Genomic DNA, 21296 nt, shown 5'->3' with positions numbered 1-21296 from the left:
TCTTGTTTGCCTCTACTTCTTTAATTAGTCTGTTTTGACTCTCTGTCTTTGCAGCATGAACTTCTATAGTAAAAGATTTGTGTGATTCAGTTGTGCAGTCTCCTTGATCTCCTGAACTTGATGCTCTTGGGATGCCTTTTACGGCACTTATGTTGCCTCTCTGGATGCAACTGGGTTTTAATTGTTGTTGGGTCATTCTTTGGTGGGTCTTTCCCTCCTTCTGGTTGGCCAAGTATCACTCTGCCCACCACCTCTTCTATCCTGTTGTGCAGGTAGGTGCTGCTAGAACAAAACTACAAAGCCCAGGAAACAAACCCACACCCACAAAAATAATTCCCACTTGCAATCCCACTATCATCAGTAAATGGACCAGTATTCATAAGGCAATAAAGAGATTAAGGATATTATAAGAAAGGAGAGCAAATATGAGATGACCTACTGAAAGAAAAATGATTTTGAAAGGGTAGAGGGAGGAGAACTAACAAAAGTTCAACATCAGAGCAATGCAAAGGGAGAAAGTAAAATTTATAGATAAAAAAGGGAATGAAGAGGGTGGAATGGAGTAAGAGAAGGGAAGCATACAGTATTAGATTTAAATATAAAATAAAATAAAATAAAATAAAATAAGTGAGAGAAAAGAGGGGGGAAGTAAATAATTAAAAAATAAGAACCAAATTGAAGAGAAAGATCTACCAAAGCTCAAACAAATGAGTTAAAATTAACATAGGTGTTACGGGAAGAGGGAAAACAAGGAAGAAAGAAAAGCTTAAGAGATTTCTAGAGGAAATGGAAGTGATTTTGAGATGATAGAGAGAGAAAGAATATGAAGAGTGAGGAATGAAAACCAGGCTAAGACAGGGAAAAATTAAAATTTGAACCTAAAAGAAAAGAGAAAAAAATACATGCTAAAACAGAGCAAAATTAAAATTTGAGACAAAAAGTGTAAGAGAGAAGAAGAAAATTTCATTTTTGAAATACTAAAATAGTGAAGATCTAGAGATAAAATTTTTAAAATGCAACAACTATCCCATCCACAACTAATGAGCAAAGATGCTAAAGGTGGAGAGAGGACATGGGTATTTTAAGAGCAGGGAAAAAAATGTGAGATGACTATTGACATGAAAATTGGTTTTGAGAGGCTGGATGGGAGAGAAATAGTAAGAGTGTGATATGGAAACAAGTTGTGCAAGAGAGAAAACAAAATTTAAAACTAAAATAAGAAGAAGAAAGAATGGGGTAAGATGGGGTAAGAGAAAGGAGGGCCAAAATATTTGAATTGAAATAAATTACAGTATAAAATCTAGTGACTTAATATGCACAAACTTAAAGGACAAGAAATGAATGTTAAAGAGCTATGCAGGAAAGAAAATATTGAAAATCATGGAGAAGACCACAGTGGATTTCGTCTCACTAGCATCTGCATTTACTACTGCTTTTTCTTTCTGGGTTCGCCTTTGGTGATGTCAGATGGTGACCCCCATCTGACCTTGGACAGCCTGTTCAAGACTACCAGGTATCTAGTGTCTGGGGCTGATTCCTTCACTTACTAATCTAGTCACTCTGCACTCAGCAGTCAGGCTTAAGCACCACAGGATCAGAGCGGAGGGCAGCTATTGTTTCCCCTGAGGCTGCTGCCTGCTGCAGTATGGAGGATGACTCAGCACTGGGATCCCAGTGTCTACTCTCTCAGTTCTCTCTCCAAAGCTTTCATACCCTATCTTTCTTTAAGCGTCTCTAGTCCACTCTGCCCTACCTTAGCTGGTGCACTGTGTAAGTGCCTGGAAATGAAAATTAATGTGTTGGCCCTTTAAATGGCTCTTCACATCTCCAGCTGTCCCTGACACTTTTCACCACTGGTTGTTATTTATGTACTTTTTTGGGCTCTGGTGCTCTAGGCTGGGGATCCCAGCTTAGGGTTTAGACTACCACACTTCTCAGGGGGACCCAACCAGCCACTTAAATATCACTCCAGTGCTTCAGCTGCCACCTGTAGATTCCAAGCCAGCTCTTTCATGTCTCCACCTCACTCCCTACCAGTCACGCTGTGCTCAATCTATTTCTTCTGTCTGTCTCTCCATGGTTATAAGGCTTCTCTCTTGCTTTTGTTTGGTTGTTTGTTCCAAGTGATTTATCCATAATTTAGTTGTAATTCCAAACTGGTCCCAGGAGGAACTTAGTGTAATTTCTACTCACTCCTTCACCATCTTGGATCTCTCCAGCAGATGACATTTATATGGACACAAAGATGGTGATTTCCTAACTCCAAACAGTATAGTGTCCAACAATGAGGCTAAGTGTTTGAAATCAGACCATTCAAGAATGGCAATTTTATAAAGTAGTGTTTTTTGTTGGAGACAGATTTGAGTCTGGGTGTCACACTCAAATAGGAGGGTTGGGGTGGGAGAGAGAATTCTTCCATTGATTGGATTTTTAAAAAGCATGTTACCACCATCCTTTCCTCTCTAATTCTCTATTATATTATTTCCCCTCTAAATTAGTCTACTTCTATATATTTTGCTCTAGTGTGTTGTCCTGATTCCCGCCATCTCCTGAAGGCTCTTTCTGCCATATTGTCCCTGGGCACCTAAACTCTCCCAACAAGAGACTTGTCCAGGAAGCTCTCACCTCCAGTTTCCCCACTGTTGTCATCATTCTCTTTTTCCACCCTCCCCTTTACATGGGTGGGCATCCTTTCTTCTAAAGACCGTGTGTTTTCTTTCTAGCTTCCCACTTGGTCCCCAGAGCTATAACTCCCAAATTGTAGATCAAGTCATCTGTCTAAAAGCCACACCCATAAATATACCCATCTCTGATATAATGCTCAAATACTTTCTTATTGCAATCTTTTCATAAATGGGAAAACAATCACAGAAGAGAGAGGCCATGGGCAAAATTTCTTTAAAATGTAGATCCTCTTTAGGCTCCTATTCCTTTCTTGGCCTTTTCCTCTTTCTCAGTTGCACCTTCAGCCCTCCCTTCCCAACACAACCAAACCCAGTGCCAGTGACTTTATAACCAAAGCCTTTTCAGCTTTTATAACTTGATATCCTTATGTACACTTTAGTGCAAATGTCAAACAACTTAAAGTTAAGTAACTAAGGGAGAAACAAGTTATGAAATTGAATCAGCACTGAACACACTGGAAACCATGGAGCCCAGCGGTAGAATCTGGATCCACAAATGAGCCAGACCACCAGGAATTGTTCATCAGGATGACAACAAAAAAAGCACCCCAAAAGCACTGAGGAAGCAACAAGTACTCCAATGAGAAGGGGAAAGAAGACTTTGGGGAACAACATCAACTTTAATAATTTTTACCATCACTTTAATCATCTTTTCTTATAATTCCCATGATCACCTTACTAAGAGAAAAAGGAAAAATGACACCTTGGCAAAACATGAAAGATAGAGATTGGAAGTCTCCTATGTCTGGCACTCTAAAAGAAGATTCAAGTAAAGTCCTGAGGTTTAGAAGGTAAGTGCACAGATGCCAAAAGCAAGATCAGAAATTCAAAACCAATCAGAGGGAATCATCTGACATCAGGCTGAATAGGAACAATGCACACATCCAAATATGACATGTTACAGATGGTTGGACAGTTTTTGATATCTGCACTCAAATGAACAATATCCAGAAGCTAATGTCTCATAAAGCTTACAAAATTATCAAAAATCTGATTCACTTTAAATAAAAATTCAATGTATGTTTTTGAGCCAGTGAACACTAAGTTATTTACACATGCCTGACTCAGGACTTATACTTTTTAACCATGATACCAAATTCACTCACTGAAAACTGCTAGAAGCATAAAAGTTGAGGGTTAAAATTCTTCAGTGGCTTTTCTCAGGCCTCAGGCACACAGCCACAGATTACCAAACTTTGTAAACACTGTAGTCACAATAGAAAATTCCTGGACCGTCAGTTACTTGAACACCCAGACACCTCATGCCAGTGAACCTTTAAGTGAATCAAGGGAAAATGGGCTTTGAATTAAGCTGTTGAAGATAGAAAAGAAAGGAAGTAAAGTAACCATATTTTAACAGGGATGAAAGTTTTAAGCTCTAGATAAAGCTCTAGTGGTGCAATTTGGGGCATCTGACAGCAAATGGAGATGGGAGAACATGGGATCTTCATGGAGTCATGAAAATCATACTCTGTACATGGTGAATAGAGTAAAGATGGCTCCCATCATGCACACATTCAAATGAGAACTATATTGAGAGCTAGTTTCCTGCCCTCCAGGCTCCAGGAGAGAAACATCTATGTACATTTATAAACATGCTCTACAGTTATCTGGATGTGTAATCACTGAAGTAAATGCAGCTGTGTTTATTCAATGTGCACAGCTTTGCACCTCAGCCATGTTGCTAAGATGTGCCAGTCGGAAATTCTCTGATGCTTATAACTTCATTATTTCCACTCTGAATAATTTCCTTCCAGCACACAAAGGAAAACTTCCACACCATGGCTCATCTCAGATGCTGCACGGGAGACTCCTTGGGGAGCCTAGTTAACTGCACAGGAGTTGTGGGAGTGGGAGGAGGACACTGAAAATTAAAAAGAAAACAGGGTAATACAGGGGTTGAGAGGCAGACCCATGACTTGCTGCCATTAAAGAACAAAAGTGAGGAAGATCCTGCCAGAATTCTGGCAGGTTCTCAGCTTGTCTCAGCTTGTTACATGTTTGTGTGTTCACAGAGTGGTCAAATAAGGACGAGATATACTATGTTGCTATGATTTGAATGTGTTCCCCCCAAATTCTTATATTGAAGTCTTAATGCCCAATGTGATAGTATTAGCAGGGGCCTTTGGAAGGTACCTAGGCCATGAGGGCAGTGCTATCATTAATGAGATGAGGGCCTGTATAACAGCAGCTTGACACAACTCCTCAGCCTCTTCCACCCTGTGTGGACACAGCTAGAAGTCAGCTGTCTGCAAACCGGAAGTGAGCCTTCACCAGAACCCAACCACACTGGCACCCTGATGTCAGAATTCCAGCTTCCAAAAGTGTGAGAAAATAAATTTATGTTTATAAGCCATCCAGTCTGTGGTATTTTGTCATAGTAGCTTGAGCAGACCGAGACCTATGTTTTCCAAGGTAAGAGGTCAACTAACACTAATGTGTTTGCTTGTCTTAAGGAGAAGCCAACTATGGGGGGTAGGGGAGAACCTCATAAGGGATTGATTCAAACCATGTGTTTTCTTTCTCTTCAGTTGACTACTATATGCATCTGTCTTTTTGGGGTGAAAAGGGGATTATTTTTTGTTTTAAAATGTTTCCAGTTCCATTACTTTCCAAAAAAATCACCATTTTCAGAGACTTTGTTATCACCATTCAGTGACTGGGGAAAGGTTTGCTCCAGAATGGGTAGGAGGTGATGAGTCCACAGCTGCCTGCGTGTGGCTCGATGGAGTGTTTTCCCACAATGAGGCACTGATCTGGTCACTGGAGACCAGGGGGCCACAGATGATACAGCTCAGTGGGTCAGATTCTTTTATAGGCTTCAGAGGGTTACAAAGTCCTGAGGTCTCCATCAATTCCTCTCCATCTGTTCTCCTTCCCACACCTGAATTTTTCACAACTCCCTGTTCTTATGAAGCCCAAGTTATAGTCTCCACTGCAGGTAAGCAACCCTCTTGCTTTCTTGTGCCACAAAAATCAAGAGCCAGATTACCAAAAACAGGAAGTGTCAACTATGATTCACTCTCTCCTACACATACACACATACCTTCCTTATTATCATTCTACTTCATGGCACAATTACCAAAAACAGAATTCTTCAATTATATTGAATGTATGGCAGGTCAAAGAATGCTGCTTTGACTCAGATTTCCTGTATAGTTAAAATGGACTGGACTGAATGAAAGTGGCTTTGAGTCAAAAATTCACTTTTCACCAGAGGTGTTTCAGGTGCAAAATAGGCAAACTGCTCATAAAAACAAAGACAGTATTTCTCTTCTGGAAGTCCCTTGTGAATAAATAATTTTATATGTGGAAAACATTTAGAGATCCTCAGACGGAATCTTCTCATTTTATACAAGAGAAAATTAAGCTCCAGAGATGTAAAATGACTTATCTGAAGTCACACAGCTAGTGGGCAACATATCTCTGAGGAGTACTCAGGTCTATTAGCTCTCACCTTCCTGGTTCTTTTCAATATATTATGCTTTTGGTTATAGTTTTTTGTGTTTTGTCATTCTCTGTTGATGTTGGTTATTCTTTTGATTGTTTGGTTAGTCATTTCGGTTACTTAAGACAGTACATTGTCTTTCTCCCATGACTCAAGCGGGATTCTGGGAAATGGAAGTGGTCCTAGAATGTGCAACAAGGGGCGAAAGAGGCTGACATAGAACTCTTCCATTTTCAAGTTTGGAATTCTTGATTTCTCCTTTGCAGTTATACAACAATATTACAGAATTAATGTGTATTTCCAGTTTACTTCTCATAAATTTTGTATTGGTTTCCAGAAGCAAATAAGGAAAAAATTAATTGTAGAAATATTCCTTTTAGATCTAAAATCTCCTTGAAAGATCTTCTGCTCATTCTGTTAATTTTAAAACTTTCCTTTATAGTGAGATATAAAACAATGAAACTATTTTAGTGGAGGAGAAAACATGTTTTAACATCTGGTTTTGATGTCAAATAAAAATACTCCAAAAGTCTACATCGTTCTCAGCCCAATAGCTGAGCAATAAATATAATTGAAAAAAATTGCTCTCCTTTGTATTTTGTGGTCTTGACTAAAACAAAGAAATATCATAGTGATTTAGGAAATTTTAAATTTTAAATTATAAAATTACTTTAAATTATAGTGTATTTTCCTAATCAGTTTCTTTAACAATGATCTAAGTAATTGTAGTTTTAAAAATAAATTTGCTATATTTTACCGTATTTCCCCTCTGTTCAACTCATGTTCCATGATGTTATCAGCATAAGCACAGATCTCCTAGACTACTTGGCTGGTTCCACAACTATTTTAATGATGCTAAGGGAAAAGGGAGTGGGTTACCAGAGAGAATGCTTTGGCTTTAACTAACAATTTACCCAGTGCAATGGGGAAAAAATGTGGGAAAATGCAGAAGGTACATAAACTTTGAATAAAGATGTCCAGTTTTGAAAGCTTTTTTTCTTAGATATGTTAAGAACCTAAATCAAAAAGATATTAAGTCCCCTTCATTTTAACTTAGCTAGAACACCTTTACACATTCTTGACCCTATCCCTGTTCTTATGTAGTTCTTCAGAATATTTATAAACGGCACACACCACACAAAGTAAACATTGTTTCAAGAACCAGCTTGTATCAGATTATTATACAGGGTCCAGCACAAATAATGCCCCCTTTTATTGCAAAATGTTTTATTACAAAGTCATAAGCATGTAATTCTATAATATAACAATATCACACTCAAGCACACCATATGACATTTTAGGTAAAATGTTCAAATTAAAACTATAAATTATTACACCCATGTTATTAGCCTACCAACCACACTCAAGAAGGTCTTACTTCTGCTGGACCCCTATATGTGTTTGCTTCATTACTCATTTTTTTAATGTCACCTAAAATCTAGTATCTGAATGATGGAAGCAAGACATTTCAGTTCAAAGCTGCCACAACCCCACCATGGCTAAATGAAGGTAGGAAAATGTAGCTTTTATATATCCAGATATTTTATATATCTTAGAACTAGAATAATAATGGGGAAAAAGAAATTACTGACAGTTATTGGGAGAAATAGACTTTTATAGCTTCAAATGTATTTTCACTTCTCTAGAGAACACTGCCACTTGGTAAAAACGGGAGAAAAGCCCTCACAAAAAGGGGATTTCAAGGTGGAAAGATGGTAAGTTCTTTCAAACTTGAAGGTTTTTTAAATAAACTTTTTATTCTGGAACAGTTTTAGAAAATTTTAAAGTAAAAATATGGAGTTCCCATATACACCATACTCAATTTTCCCTATTATTAACATTTTATATTAGTATGTTACATTTTTCACAGTTGATGAACTTTAGTAATTGATGCATTATTATTTGGACCTAAAGTCCAAATTTTATTCAGATATCCTTAGTTTTTCTCTAATGTCCTTTTTCTGTTCCAGAATGTAACATTACTTTTAACCACCACATCTCCTTAGGCTATGGATTTCTTAAGACTTTCTCTATGTGGACCTTGAGAGTTTAGAGGAGTACTGGTAAGATAGTTTGTTGAATGTCCCTTATTTTTTCTTGGTTAGACTGGGGTTATGATTTTGGCAGCATCATACCAAGGGTACATACCATCAACATGACTTACCACTTTATCAACTGCAGTTCCTTTTGCCCTTAGCTTTACAGACTCCACATGGTTCCAGAGTTATTTAGGTCAGCATCTTCTCCCCCTTGAGTGAGGTTGGCTCACATATTTTAATGGATCTTTAACATATATCCACAAATGCAGGTTGTTGCTCTAGGCTCATCTTATATACTTCCTGCTCCAATCCTAGCTATTTCTCCAAGAATCCCTGGTTTGTTTATTGGAAAATGGTATTAGAAACCAAGATCTGGGCACTAGAGTGTGCTCACTTCTAAACCCTTTCAGCTGACATGCAAGGAAAGATATGTGTGTATGCTAACCCTTGGAAACACCATGTCTGTTCATTATTCCTTTGCAAAAACATCCATATCTACATTAAGCTAATGTGAGTTCACAGTAACATCTCCAGTTCTAATGCATTACCACATGGATTTTTCTAGCCTCTTCCTTTTGCTCATCTATACACTTCAACAGTGAGAAGGCTGACTCTGATCATCTGCCATTCATTTCCTTAATTGTTCAATTCCAGGTCTAGTGATACCAAAATTGTTAACCTGTATGCCCATGGGAAACAACTTTCTCAACTGAAGTATATTTCCTTTTGCCTTTAGCTTTATAGACTCCACACGTTTCCAAAGTTATTTAGGTTGGCACCTTTTCCCCCTACCCCTTCAGTGAGGTCATTTCACATATTTTAATGTAATTAATTTTGTCACATTTTGTATTCCATCCTGGGTTCCTCTGACCTGCAAAATTATTTATTTATATAATAAACAATATGTTTTACTTTCAAAAAGGGGTACGGCAAGGATAGAAGGGGAGAAGCCACTGATGGAACTTGAAAGGAAAAAAACCAATATAGAGATACTTGAGTTTATGTCTAATATCAGCTTAAAATAAAAATCTATTGAAAGCTAACATAATGCATTAATTTTTTTAAATGCACTGAAATCTTTGTATACAGTAAGGGACATGGTAAAGATCAAATGTAAGAAATGTAGCTCTCTTGCACAATTAGACATGGATTTTTCTAGGAGCTTCCAGTAACTTAATTCAATTTTCCCACCTCTAAAATGAGAATAAAAAGTTTCTTGACCAGTACTTAAAATTTATGGTAGGTATACTGACAGTGCTCTGCATTTAGGGGTAAAAAATGTAACAACTATTTAAGTTTTAATTGGAGGAAATAAGCTCTACCCAGTTATATTTTTCACATGATTGTAAAATTTTATATTTTCACACAACTATATTCATAAAGCATTGTAACCCTGATAATTAATATTCACTCATATCACTAAGGAATTATTCCTGTCTAGCAATTTGGGATCCTTGGTCATTTTAAAGTCCTTAAAAGTACTCAGACAGTTACTAATATATATCTAGGTTCATTCTTAAGCATGTGAGTTTACAAAGATTGGTGGCCATTCACAGAAGATAATCTTAAATAAAATCTCCTCCCAAAGGGGGAGAAAAAACATCTCTTGATGATTAAAAAACCATTTATTGTCCTGTATGACTGCATAAATGACATTTCTTTACTAACATATAACCACAAATTTCTAAGGATAGTTTAAACTCTTATGATTATGTGTTTTACTGAATTATTAGAAAAGGAGACATCAAGAATAAATTCACCAAGTCAGCCTTTGCTGGAGCAAATTGTGCCCAAGGACCTCTTTGGTTTCTTTATGGAAATCATCATTAATCCATTCCTGCTCAATGCTTCACATGTAATACAATTCACAAGTCTACTCTCTTTCTTTGTAGTAAGCACTCAGAAGAAAGACATGTTTGAGGCTATTAATGAGTATTCCTTTCAAATATTGTGAATAGTTTCTTCTTCCTCATTATTCAATTCAAAAGTTAAATGTCTGTGAATATAAAAACTATAATTTCCTAGTTAAGTATTCAGTGACAGTATAGTTAAATCTTATCAAAAATCCCATCTTTAATAATCTCAAAACAAAACTTTGAGGTTACAATAAGAATACCTGTTTCTTTCCCTTCCTGGTCTCCCCAAAATATCCAATGAGTTATTCTATAAATAAACCACTATGCTTTTGTACTGATGTAAGTTTGTATCAACCCTGCAATTTCCCAAACTCAGGCTCTAGCAGAAATAAGACAGGAAGTGAACTCATTCCAAGTGGGGCCAGAGACCAGAGTACGAGGTAAGATTAGAGGCAAGGAACAGGATAATTAGACCTCAAAGTCAAAGTGACATTTTAAGAAAATCTAAAAGGTTTTTGGGAGGTGGGTTAGGGAAAGGTATAAGCAGTTTACCAAGACCACTGTCTCCATTAAGGGAGTCCAATGCTACATAAGAAGATGCTCAAAACAAGCTCACAGAGAGCGATGTTCCTCTGGCCTCTGCAATATTTACCATATTGATTTATAGTACAATAGCACAAAGAAACTGGTACAATAATGAGGGATCAATAAAGTTTGATTTAAAAATTGTCAAATTCTAAAAATCCTGAACAATTGTTGGAGGAGAGGCAAGAAGAAAAGAACAAATTGCTCCCTAAGTATATCCCCTGGAAATCAATGCCTCATCAGTTCCTTCTCCTCACACTAAAAACCAGGAATCCCCCTGGTATAGTATCAACAGGGCTGTCACACTCCTCACACTCAGATATTTCAAAGGCTTTGGAGGTTCACATTATTAACAATAGACAAAGTCCAGGGAAACATAGTTGCCAAGAGATAGGACAATAAGAAAATCACAAAGTAGAGATGGCTTTATCTGGAAGCACTCTGCCAAGCTTCACACCAATCCAACTTGGCAGCAGTCTACTCCCTCAGAGGGAATGCAAAGGAACTTTGAGAAAGTATTTACTCAGAGACACATGTCATTGCCATCTCTGCTGGAAGTCACCAGCAGAGATCTTAACAGAGAGGTAGGCTCAGGATTTAATCATTAGGCTTGCTTTTCAATCTCCAAACTCAGAAATACAGGAGATTAATAAAGTAATCTTTTCATTCTGACTTAAGGGAAGTAATTCTATTAAGAGTTGAGCATGCTTGGGAATTTACCTGCTTCACTATGAGTCTAAGGAGTGGAGGTTGGATGGGTATCCACAGAATGAAGAGGAGTTTCTTTGCAGGGTTGGTCCCCTGTCTGAGAACATTCCTGCAAAGGCTCATCTCCCAGTGTATTAATTAAATCAACAGATAGGGCTGCAATACCTACCTGCCACTCTGGTCTGAGGTCCATGTAACTGATCTCCCCTGGGGTTTGGTTCTGTACCATATCCTTATGGCGTGAGGAAAGTCAGTAGCTGTTTGAGCCCCTGTCTTCCTGATCTGTAAGCTCCAACTGTCAATGTCAAACAGGAGTTCCCCACAGCCAGGAGCCTGGCTGCAGCAAGCATAATAGTCTAACTGCTCCCTCCAACGATCTGCAGGCAGAGTCACAAGTTCATGTACAATCTGATTCCTGAGCTCAGAAACAACCCTGAGCTTGGGAGACCTTGTAAATTTTTCAATACCTGGCACAGCAGCAACATCCACCTCCTCAACCTTTAACACAGATAAATCACAGCAGTCCAACACTAGCAAAAAATCCTCACTCCCATGAATCCCTGTGTCACAGCAGTACTTTGAGCTAGAAATCCCAGAAGCCTGTCCCCTGTTGTCATGGTTACCATCTTTACCAGAAGTCTTTTCTTCACCTTTACCACAGATTGCAAAATCATTGTATCTCATTTTAGATGAGAAGGTCCTTGTATTTGGCACAGGTACATGGCAAGGTTCCGGCATCCTAAATTTGCAGGCTTCATTTGACTCTGATCGGCAGGTTTCCTCAGTGGAACTACTCTTTTTCCTGTATCTGTTTCCAGGCTGAAAGAAAAGCACTAAGGTACCCTCAATGATTTGACTTTTGAAATCCACATCTAAGTCCAGTACATAGTGCTTCACAAGTATGTGGCTGGTGTTGGCCATGAGAGGCAGGTCATCCTGAGGCAGCTCCAGTTTTATGTCCATGGTATAGGTTGTTGAGAGCTTTGTTAAACTCTCAGAAGGGCCTTCCTATCTGCCTTAATCATCTGGAATCATAATGACTGCCTACAAAAAACACCCAACTTTGATGTCAAGAATTATGGTTCCACAACTTTCAGTCCCCTGGCAAAGAAGAAAAAAAGAGAAACACAATTAGACAAAATTCTAAGATCCTAAATGCTCCTGCAGCCACTGCTCCTGCAAGTTGACTACCTTCTTAAATGTGGTAGAAGCTCATGACTAGAAGGCAGACTAATCTTTGTGACTGACATCAAAGAAAGCAGCATTATGGGTTTCTAAAAATATTTCAATTACCAACGAAATGAAAGAGGCCTCCACAAAGCCAGAAGAAACATGCTTCTAACTAAAACAGTTCTTGTTTTGGAAAAGAGCAATTGTTATGCAAAAGCATAACAGCATCACTGTACCTCTTGTTTTTAAACTATATTAAATGTATCATTTCTAATTTTGTGCCTCAAAAGATAAGTAATTATTTCTCTAGTGTGATTCTAAGTAACAAATGTGAATGAAGGCTAAATGGCCTCATACATTTTATTCTTTGAGAGTAATAATTTAATACATACAATGTAACTCCAGGGATTAATGTACTTTTCACATTAGGACTGCTCTCATATCAGCACTTCCAGTAAATTACAGGAAAATGAGCCAATCTACCAGGAGTGCATTCTAAGTATTCCTTTGAGATTGTTCATGGAGATTTTTCAAATTTATAGTTAAATACTCAAGGTATATCATTACATCTTAATAGCTGAAAACCCATTAACATTCTGGGATAATAGCCTTCTTGTGGCAAACAAAAAGTTCTTCTCATTTGAAAAAAAGAGTACGCAAATACCTATAAAAAAGGAAGGAGGGAAATTAAAATGTAGAAACAGATGTTGTAATAAAATGCCCAAGTTCTTCATAAAAGTTCTGAATCAAAATATATTCTTATTTTACAATAGCAATCCAGCTAAAAAAATTATTTGAAATTATTTCAGTCCCTGTTATATACCTAATATTTTCAGCACATGTTGTTTCTTTATTATTCTTTTACCAAAAGTGAAAAAGAAATAAAAACTCTAACAGAGTAGGTATATTTGAAATAATTTTTGCATTTAAAAGTATCAGGAGATATTTTTCCATAACTACAAAAATTACTTGCTTGACCTTTCAAGTAAAATTGAGCCTTGCTTTATCATTCTGTTTAGCTCCTCCTCACTTCCCTCCTGACTTTACCTGCATGTCTACTAGACTCTTATTTCCCTTCCTTCTAGAATCTCATTCCAGCAATCAATTCCACTGAATTTTCATTTTCTACCTCTCCACAGGCTATTCCCTCATCAGAATCTCACCCAGCCTAAAAAAAAAAAAATCTGCCTTCCTGCAGCTTTGCTCAATCTGTTTTGATGCTACTTTCCCAGTCATGGAGGCCACACTCCCTTTGCATCCTTGTCCTATATAGCAAGCCCCTGCTCAACAAAGTATTCCCTGAAGATGACCAGACACCACTCTTCTTTGCTTTCTGGTCTAAGCAATTGCCATACCTGGAGTGTTCTTGGTTTCCACCTCTCATATTCCCCTACCAAATCCTGTTCTCCTTCCCCACCTTGTTGAAGTACAATCACCTCCCCAAATCCTACACTCCTACCTACCATCCCTTTCCTCAAGAAACTGTGCATGTTAACATACATTGACTTTTTTTTCATGTCTAATTTTATTCTGAAACATAAACCTCTTCTGAATTAAAGTACAGTTGACATACAATATTGTATTAGTTTCAGGTGTAGAACATAGTAAGATTTAACATTTATATACCTTACAAAGTGATCACCACAAAAAGTCCACTATCCATATGTCACCATATGAAGTTACTGTGATATTGATATTACTATTCTTTATATTGTACTTTACACTCCCATGACTTATTTACAAGTCTGTACCTCCTAATCCCCTTAGCCTTTTTGCCCATACCCCCACCACCCAACCCTCTGGCAATTATCAGTTTTTCTGTATCTATGGGTTAGTTTGTCCTGTTTACTCATTTTAGTTTTTTAGATTCCACCCCTAAGTGAAATGATATAGTGTTTGTCTTTCTCTGACTTAATTTCACTTAGCATAATACCCTCTAGGTCAATCCATGTTGCTGCAAATAGCAAGATCCATTTCTTTTCTGGCTGTGTAACATCCTGGTGCATTGTGTGCATGTACACACACAAATCCATTTCTTTATCCATTCATCTAGTGATGAATGCCTGGATTGCTTCAACAACTTGGCTAGTGTAAATAATGCTGCAGTAAACAGAGGTGCATATAGCTTTTTGAACTGTTCCACTTCTGGGGGCTTATCTGAAGAAAATTGCTGAGTCTTTTTTTGTCTCTTATTTTATAGCCTTCGTTTTAAAGTCTTTTTGTCTTATATAAGTATTGCTATGCCAGCTTCTCTGTTTTTTTTTCATTTCCATTTACTTGAAATATCTTTTCCATTTATTTATTTCCAGTCTCTGTATGACTTTCAATCTGGAGTCTCATGTACACAGTATATATAGGGACCTTTTTTTAAAAAATCATTCAGTCACCCTGTTTTTGCAATGGAGCACTTAGTCAACTTCAACTGAAGTAATTATTGATAGGTATGTGCTTATTGTCATTTTAATTGTTTTCATACCACATTTTAAGTGGTCAGTCTATCATCTTTACTATATTTTTGCCTTTACCAGTACATATTTTTTCATCTTATTTCTAGTTTTGGCCTTTTCCACTTAAAAAAATTCCCTTGAACATTTCTTGTAATGCTAGTTTAGTGGTGATGAACTCCTTTAATTGTTGCTTGTCTGAGAAAATCTTGATCTTTTCTTCTATTCTTAATGATAACCTTGCTGGGTAGAGTATTCTTGGTTGTAGGTTTTTCTCTTTCATCATGTTGAATATATTATGCCACTCCGTTACAACCTGCAAAGCTTCTGTTGAAAAGTCAGCTGACAGTCTTATGGGAATACCTTTGTGTGTAACTAGTTGTTTTTCTCTTGCTGCTTTTAAGATTCTCTCTTTATCTTTAACTTTCAACAACTTAATTATAATGTGTCTTCGTGTGGGTCTCTTTGGGTTCATCTTGTTTGGGATTCTCTGTGCTTCCTGGACTTGGATGCCTGTTTCCTTTGCCAAGTTAGGAAAGTTTCCAGCCATTATTTCCTCAAAGACGTTTTCTGTCCCTCTCTCTCTCTCTTCTCCTTCTGGGACCCCTATGATTCAAATGTTAGTATGCTTGATGTTGTCCCATAGGTCTCTTATGCTATCTTCATTCTTTTTAATTCTTTTTTTCTTTTTGATCTTCCAGTTGGGTGGCTTCCACTATCCTGTTTTCCTGATTGCTGATCCGTTCTTCTGTGTCATCAGATTTGCTGTTGATTCCCTGAAGCAATTTTTTCATTTCAGTTGTTACGTTCTTCAGTTCTGCTATGTCCTTTCTTAGAATTTTTAGGTCTTTGTTCAAACTGAAGTTCTGACTGAGTTTCTTCTTTTGCCTACACAGTTGAAAAAGCATCTTCATGACTGTTACTTTGAACTCTTCATCTAGTAGACAGCTGACCTTAGTTACATGTAGTTCTTTTTCTGGGGTTTTATCCTGTTTTTCTATTTGGAACATATTCTTTTCCATATTCATTTTGCCTGTTTGTTTTTATGTATTGTATTAGGTAGTTAAGCTAAATCTCTTGGTCTTGAAAAAGTGGCCTTATTTTCCCATGGGGCCCTAATTTCAATGTCCCCCTAGTTACCAGAGCCAAGTGGTCTAGAGGGGGGAATAATATAGTCTCCTGTTGTGGTTGGGCCACAACTTTTTTGGACACATTAGCAGGCAAGGCTGCTATCTGGCCTGCTGGCTGTGAGGCCTGGCCACAATTGTTGCAGACTCACTGGAATGCAGGATAAGGCTTTGATGTGGCTGGCTGTGAAGCCCACCCCCACTGTTGTAGACACACTGCTGTGTGCTGGTGCTGAGTGATGCTGTCCACTGTGTGTGGCAGGGAAGGAAGTGCTTTGGAGGGGTGCTACCCTGGGTAGGCCCTCAGGGAAATGCCAGGGTGGGGCAAACCATGTTAGCAAGGTTAATAGACAGTGTCAGACCACCCAGGTTAAAGGAAGGGGAAAAATGGTACCCATCAGCACCTGTGGCACAAGCAAGTTCCAACAGATCCCTGTCCCTCCAGCACACACCCTAAAATTAGTCAATGTATATCACCTTCACATATGACCTAGCTGCTCTTCAAACTGCTCCCTCTGTATGAGAACTTGGAAAGACAGCAACCTGGAGCTCTGCCAGATGTAAGCCTTGCTGGTTTTCAAAGACAGATGTTATGAGGGCTCCACTTCCTGGTTCACGTCAACAAGTTTAGGGTTCAGACACTTCACTCTCCAGGGATGACCTCCAAGGCTGTTATAACCTTCCCACTTGTGAGTCACTGCATGAGGAGTAGGGAGTAGGGTAGGTGCTGACTAGGCTTAGTCTCTACCCCTCCTACCCTTTTCAATGTGGTTTTTACTTTATATCTGTAGTTGTAGGAAATCTTTCTGCTAGTTTTCAGGTGGTGTCAGAGATAGTTGTTCTATATGTAGTTGCAGTTTTGGTGTCAATGAGAGAAGGCAAGCTGAGGATCTTCCTATTCTGCCATCTTGAACTTGAAGCCAGGGGTCTTGCTCTTAAATGTCAATTTAGCTTGTCCGTGAAAACTCGTTTCCTGTGGTTGGTGTACTGCCCCTGCAGAAAACATGCCTCCACACCAGACCACCTGAGCCACTCACATTTTGACTTTTAAGGGTAGTAGAAATTGAGAGAAATCAGGCATCCAAAGAATAGTTTGAGATTACTTCATGGAGAGGCTGGTACTTCCCTTGGTCCTAGAAAAGTCAATAGACAAAAGAAATAATCCAGCGTATTTTCTTTTCTTCATGAAAGCGACTAAACTCATCACATAAATAATAATACCCTTCAATAAAGCCATTGACTCTCTCTGTGTAATGAAAAACAACAGATGTTAAAAATTTATCCTGCTGGTATTTGAGGTTGCTACCATGTAGTATTTCATTGATTAGGCTCTTTAAAAAATAGGTTAATAAAAAAAAATCCCGAACACATACACACACAAAAAAGAAAAATCTGAATCAACTGAAATAAGGGTTAACTTAGTGGCTGTCTAAACTACCATATTCAAGGAAGTATAGTTTATCATTTTTAACAGTATTGATGTAACTATTCCAACCCTAACAGACTCCTTCATTTACTTCTGAAAATTAATAGAACAAGAACAAAATATATTCTATAGAGCAATTTTCACCACTCTGTCCCTGGTGGCAAAGAGTAAGGCTATCTTTGAGCTCTATCCATCCAAGCCTGTTAACATCATCTTGTCTGTCATCCTAACTGGCAATCCTTTGGTCCTCTTCAGATGGTTCTTGAGTACACTCCCCATAGTTCCAATTCTAAATCTTTTCTTCTTTTAAGTTTCCAATTCCATCTCTCCTGGATCATTTGCAGATAATTATTTTATCTCCTAATTTACTTAGATAATTTTGAATCTCTGAAGCTCCATCATACCTCAAAGATCACTAGCTCTTCACAACTACTGCCTTCTTTTAATTCAAGCAAACAATAACCCTTTTCAGCAAAGTTAGTCCCCTTCCCCTTGAATCCTAGCTTTTGGGGTATGAAAGGGCCAAATAAATAGCACTCTTCTTGTCCATCCAAATTCTAAACATACTGAGAAATGAGAAGAGGATAAGGCAAAGGGAGACCAAAACATCACCATTTTTACTGATGAAGGCTAAACTGAAGAATATGGTTTAGCATGGGGGCCCAAGTTGCCTAAAAACCAAATCTCCAAATTTGACAGATTTACCCATATGGCCATGGGCAATGCTGGCTCAGGTCAAAGCTCCTGGAAAGGCAGTTTTGTAAGACAGGGTCTAGAGAAGTAAAGAAAACAGCTCTCTGCGGTCAGGATTGATGTCCAAAAGCAAAATGGAGGAGATGAGCTGAGCAGAGCACACCCAGTTTCTTCTTCCCAAATTCACCAGAATAAATCACTTCATCTCCCTGAGGGTTAGAAGTGACCAGGGATGTTACAGTAATTGAGAAAACAAGAAAAGAAGGACTTCCGGCAAGATGGAGGAATAGGTGGGCGCACCGTACCTCCTCGCACAACCAAGAACAGAACCACAATAATTTACAACAATGATTTGCAGTCATAATATCAGAACTGTCAGAGGATTTATCTAAATGGAAGTCGGACAGCCTAGAAGTTGAAGTAGACCCGTACATCCAGACTGGTAGGGGACTACGAGCCGAGCGGAGCAAGCAGGCATGGGGCTGGCGCGGGTCGCAGGCGCGTGTAGGTCGGGGGAAATTTGGCGCAGAATCGGCGCTACAGCAATCCGGGACGCAGGAGCGAGCGCAGCGGTGTAGCGGTGATCCCTGAGTACGCAAGCGGCGGCTGGGGGAATCAGTGGGGCAGCGACTGGGGATCAGGGCAGAGCTCACAGCCCAGAAGCCCAGGGAAGTGTCTGACTCCAGGAGAACGGAAGGGTTGCCATTGATCCCTCCTGTCCCCGCTCCCGCCCCTGCCCCCACATATAACGTCACAAGCTAGCGACTGGGGTGCCCAGCACCGGTGAACACCTAAGGCTCCGCCCCCCACCGTAACAAGAGCGACCAGACCGGAGAAAAAATAAATAAATAAGTAAAATAATAGGAGAGACGGGGAAAGACGTAAGATATGTTTCCAGCAGAACAGATCAGACCCCCAGGACTCATCCTTTTGAGTGACCAAGAAATAGCCAATCTATCAGATGCACAGTTCAAAACACTGGTGATCAGGAAGCTCACGGAACTGGTGGATTTTGGATCCAAATTACATGAAAAAATGCAGATTACCATAAAAGGGATGCAGGAAGACACACGGAGAAGAGCCAATTGTGAAAGGAAGGAATCTGAATCTCAAAACAACACAGTGGACCAGAAGGAAGATAGAATCAACTAAGCAGGAGAGCATGATGAAATAAGAATTCAAAAAATCGAAGAAAAGCTTAAGACCATCGAGGACACCTTTAAACGTTCCAACATCCGAATTATAGGGGTACCAGAAGGGGAAGACCAACAAGTGGAAAAGTTATTTGAACAAATAATAAAGGAGAACTTCCCCAATCTGGCAAAGGGAACAGTCTTCCAAACAATCCAAGGAGCGCAGAGAGCCCCAAAGAAGTTGGACCCAAGAAGAAACACACCAAGGCACATCATAATTACATTAGCCAAGGTAAAAACGAAGGAGAGAATCCTAGAAGCAGCAAGAGATAAGGGGACAGTAACCTACAAAGGAGGTCCCATCAGACTGTCAGCTGATTTCTCCAAAGAGACCTTACAGGCAAGAAGGGGCTGGAAAGAAATATTCCAAGTCATGAAAGACAAGGACCTACATCCCAGATTGCTCTATCTAGCAAAGCTCTCATTTAGAATGGAAGAGAAGATAAAGTGCTTTTCAGATAAGGTCAAATTAAAGGAGTTCATCATCACCAAGCCCTTACTTTATGAAATGCTAAAGGGACTTATCTAAGAAAAGAAGATAAAGAAAAGACATGTATAGTAAAAGGACAGCAAACTCACAATTATTAACAACCACACCTAAAGCAAAACCAAAAGAAACTAAGTAAACAACTAGAATAGAAACAGAACCACAGAAATAGAGGGCACAAGGGGGGGCTAGCAGTAGGGGTGGGAGGAGGAGAGAGGGGGAAAAGGTATAGAGAATAAGTAGCATAGAATGTAGGTTGAAAATAGATAGGGGGAGGGCAAGAATAGTACGGGAAATGTAGAAGCTAAAGAACTCATAAGTATTACATATGGACATGGACTAAAGGGGGGGAAGGTGGGTGGGAGAGGGGGCACAGGGGGGAGGGGAGTGAAGGGGGAAATGGGACAACTGTAATAGCATAATCAATAAAATATATTTAAAAAAAAAAAAAGAAAACAAGAAAAGAAACATCAGAAATGGGAAAGAAGCATTCCCCCCAAGACTACCTGCTGCCACTAATTTGGAATCTTTTTTCATTTAACATTTTATCCCTTTCCATGTCTCCATCCTATTCCTTTCAACTACTGCAGGGATGCTGTCTTTAAAACAAACATTGCAATATCTATATATAAAAGCATTATGTTGTATACCTTACAGTAATACAATGTTATATGTCAATTATATTTCAATAAAACTGGAAAAAACCTGTATTTTAAAACCTGTATTTAGCCCTGTTGCCCATTTTAACTAGTGTTTATTTCACTAAATTTTAGAGTAGAAAAATTCCTTAAGGCTCACTTAGTCCAAATCTCTCGAGTTTTACAAATGAAGACAATGAGACCCAAAGAGGTAAAGCAATTTGCACAAGGTCACCCAATTTCTGATGCTTTTCCACTTGCTGATGCTTCTCCTTGGAATTCTCATCTCCAGCTCTCACGGCCATTTCCTTCATATTGCCCAAGTCATAAATCAAATGTCACCTCCTAATTCTCTTCTATATCCCATTCTACCTTTTTTAAAATCGTATTTAAGTTGTATGGACTAGAATCAACTTGTATTGAAATGGATTTGGGGAAAACAGGAGAATTTTTAAGCAAGCTCCAGAAGGTTTAGAAGAGCACCAGCATCTTTACATGCTTTTCAACCTAAGTTATGTATGTGTAAGTCTGTTATAACTTATTGCTTATTACACCTATTTTGTACTTGCCTTGAATTCATGGATGACTTAAACTTTCTTTTTCTGCCATAACTCTCACTGAAATCAATCAGGGGCACAGTCCCAAGTTCAAGGAAGAGCTGAACTGTGGTTGCAAGCATGTGTATGTGGCCATGTTGAAAGGCCTCTCTCATCAAATAGTAACCATATTTCTAAGCAGTCCGTTGACTTCAGCACTTTTTGCTATTATTGTGCTCCAATTTAAAACACCAGCCCATCT

The 21296-nt window shown here is 38.6% G+C and overlaps 1 protein-coding gene and 1 long non-coding RNA gene across 9 annotated transcripts in view; one reads left to right on the top strand and one right to left on the bottom strand.

The window, feature by feature from the left end:
- The window catches only part of LOC114512547 (aminopeptidase O (putative)), a 439198-nt gene that overhangs the window by 367319 nt on the left and 50583 nt on the right, over positions 1–21296 (bottom strand). For 3 of the 8 annotated variants that reach the window (XM_036021472.1, XM_036021471.1, XM_036021473.1), the window contains exons 1-2: positions 17099–18435; positions 11490–12421 (exon numbers count right to left, since the gene is read on the bottom strand). The exons of 1 other annotated variant lie outside the window; for it this stretch is intronic. In XM_036021472.1, the coding sequence (XP_035877365.1) occupies positions 11490–12283 (794 nt within the window). In that variant the 5' untranslated portion in view covers positions 12284–12421; positions 17099–18435. Of the gene's footprint in view, positions 1–11489; positions 12422–17098; positions 18436–21296 lie in introns of those variants that run through there. 4 more of the 8 variants (XR_004902147.1, XM_036021468.1, XM_036021470.1 and 1 more) reach the window with 4 other exon arrangements.
- Positions 8689–19934, top strand: LOC118499642. The gene is made up of 3 exons (XR_004902151.1): positions 8689–8825; positions 9693–9695; positions 19923–19934. It is a non-coding gene; the product is annotated as an uncharacterized LOC118499642 (long non-coding RNA).

Source organism: Phyllostomus discolor, chromosome 3 (genome assembly GCF_004126475.2).
Source record: "Phyllostomus discolor isolate MPI-MPIP mPhyDis1 chromosome 3, mPhyDis1.pri.v3, whole genome shotgun sequence".
In the NCBI taxonomy this organism is placed as follows: Eukaryota; Metazoa; Chordata; class Mammalia; order Chiroptera; family Phyllostomidae; genus Phyllostomus; species Phyllostomus discolor.
The sequence above is the reverse complement of the archived record's forward strand: the minus strand, read 5'-3'. Positions and strand labels throughout refer to the sequence as shown.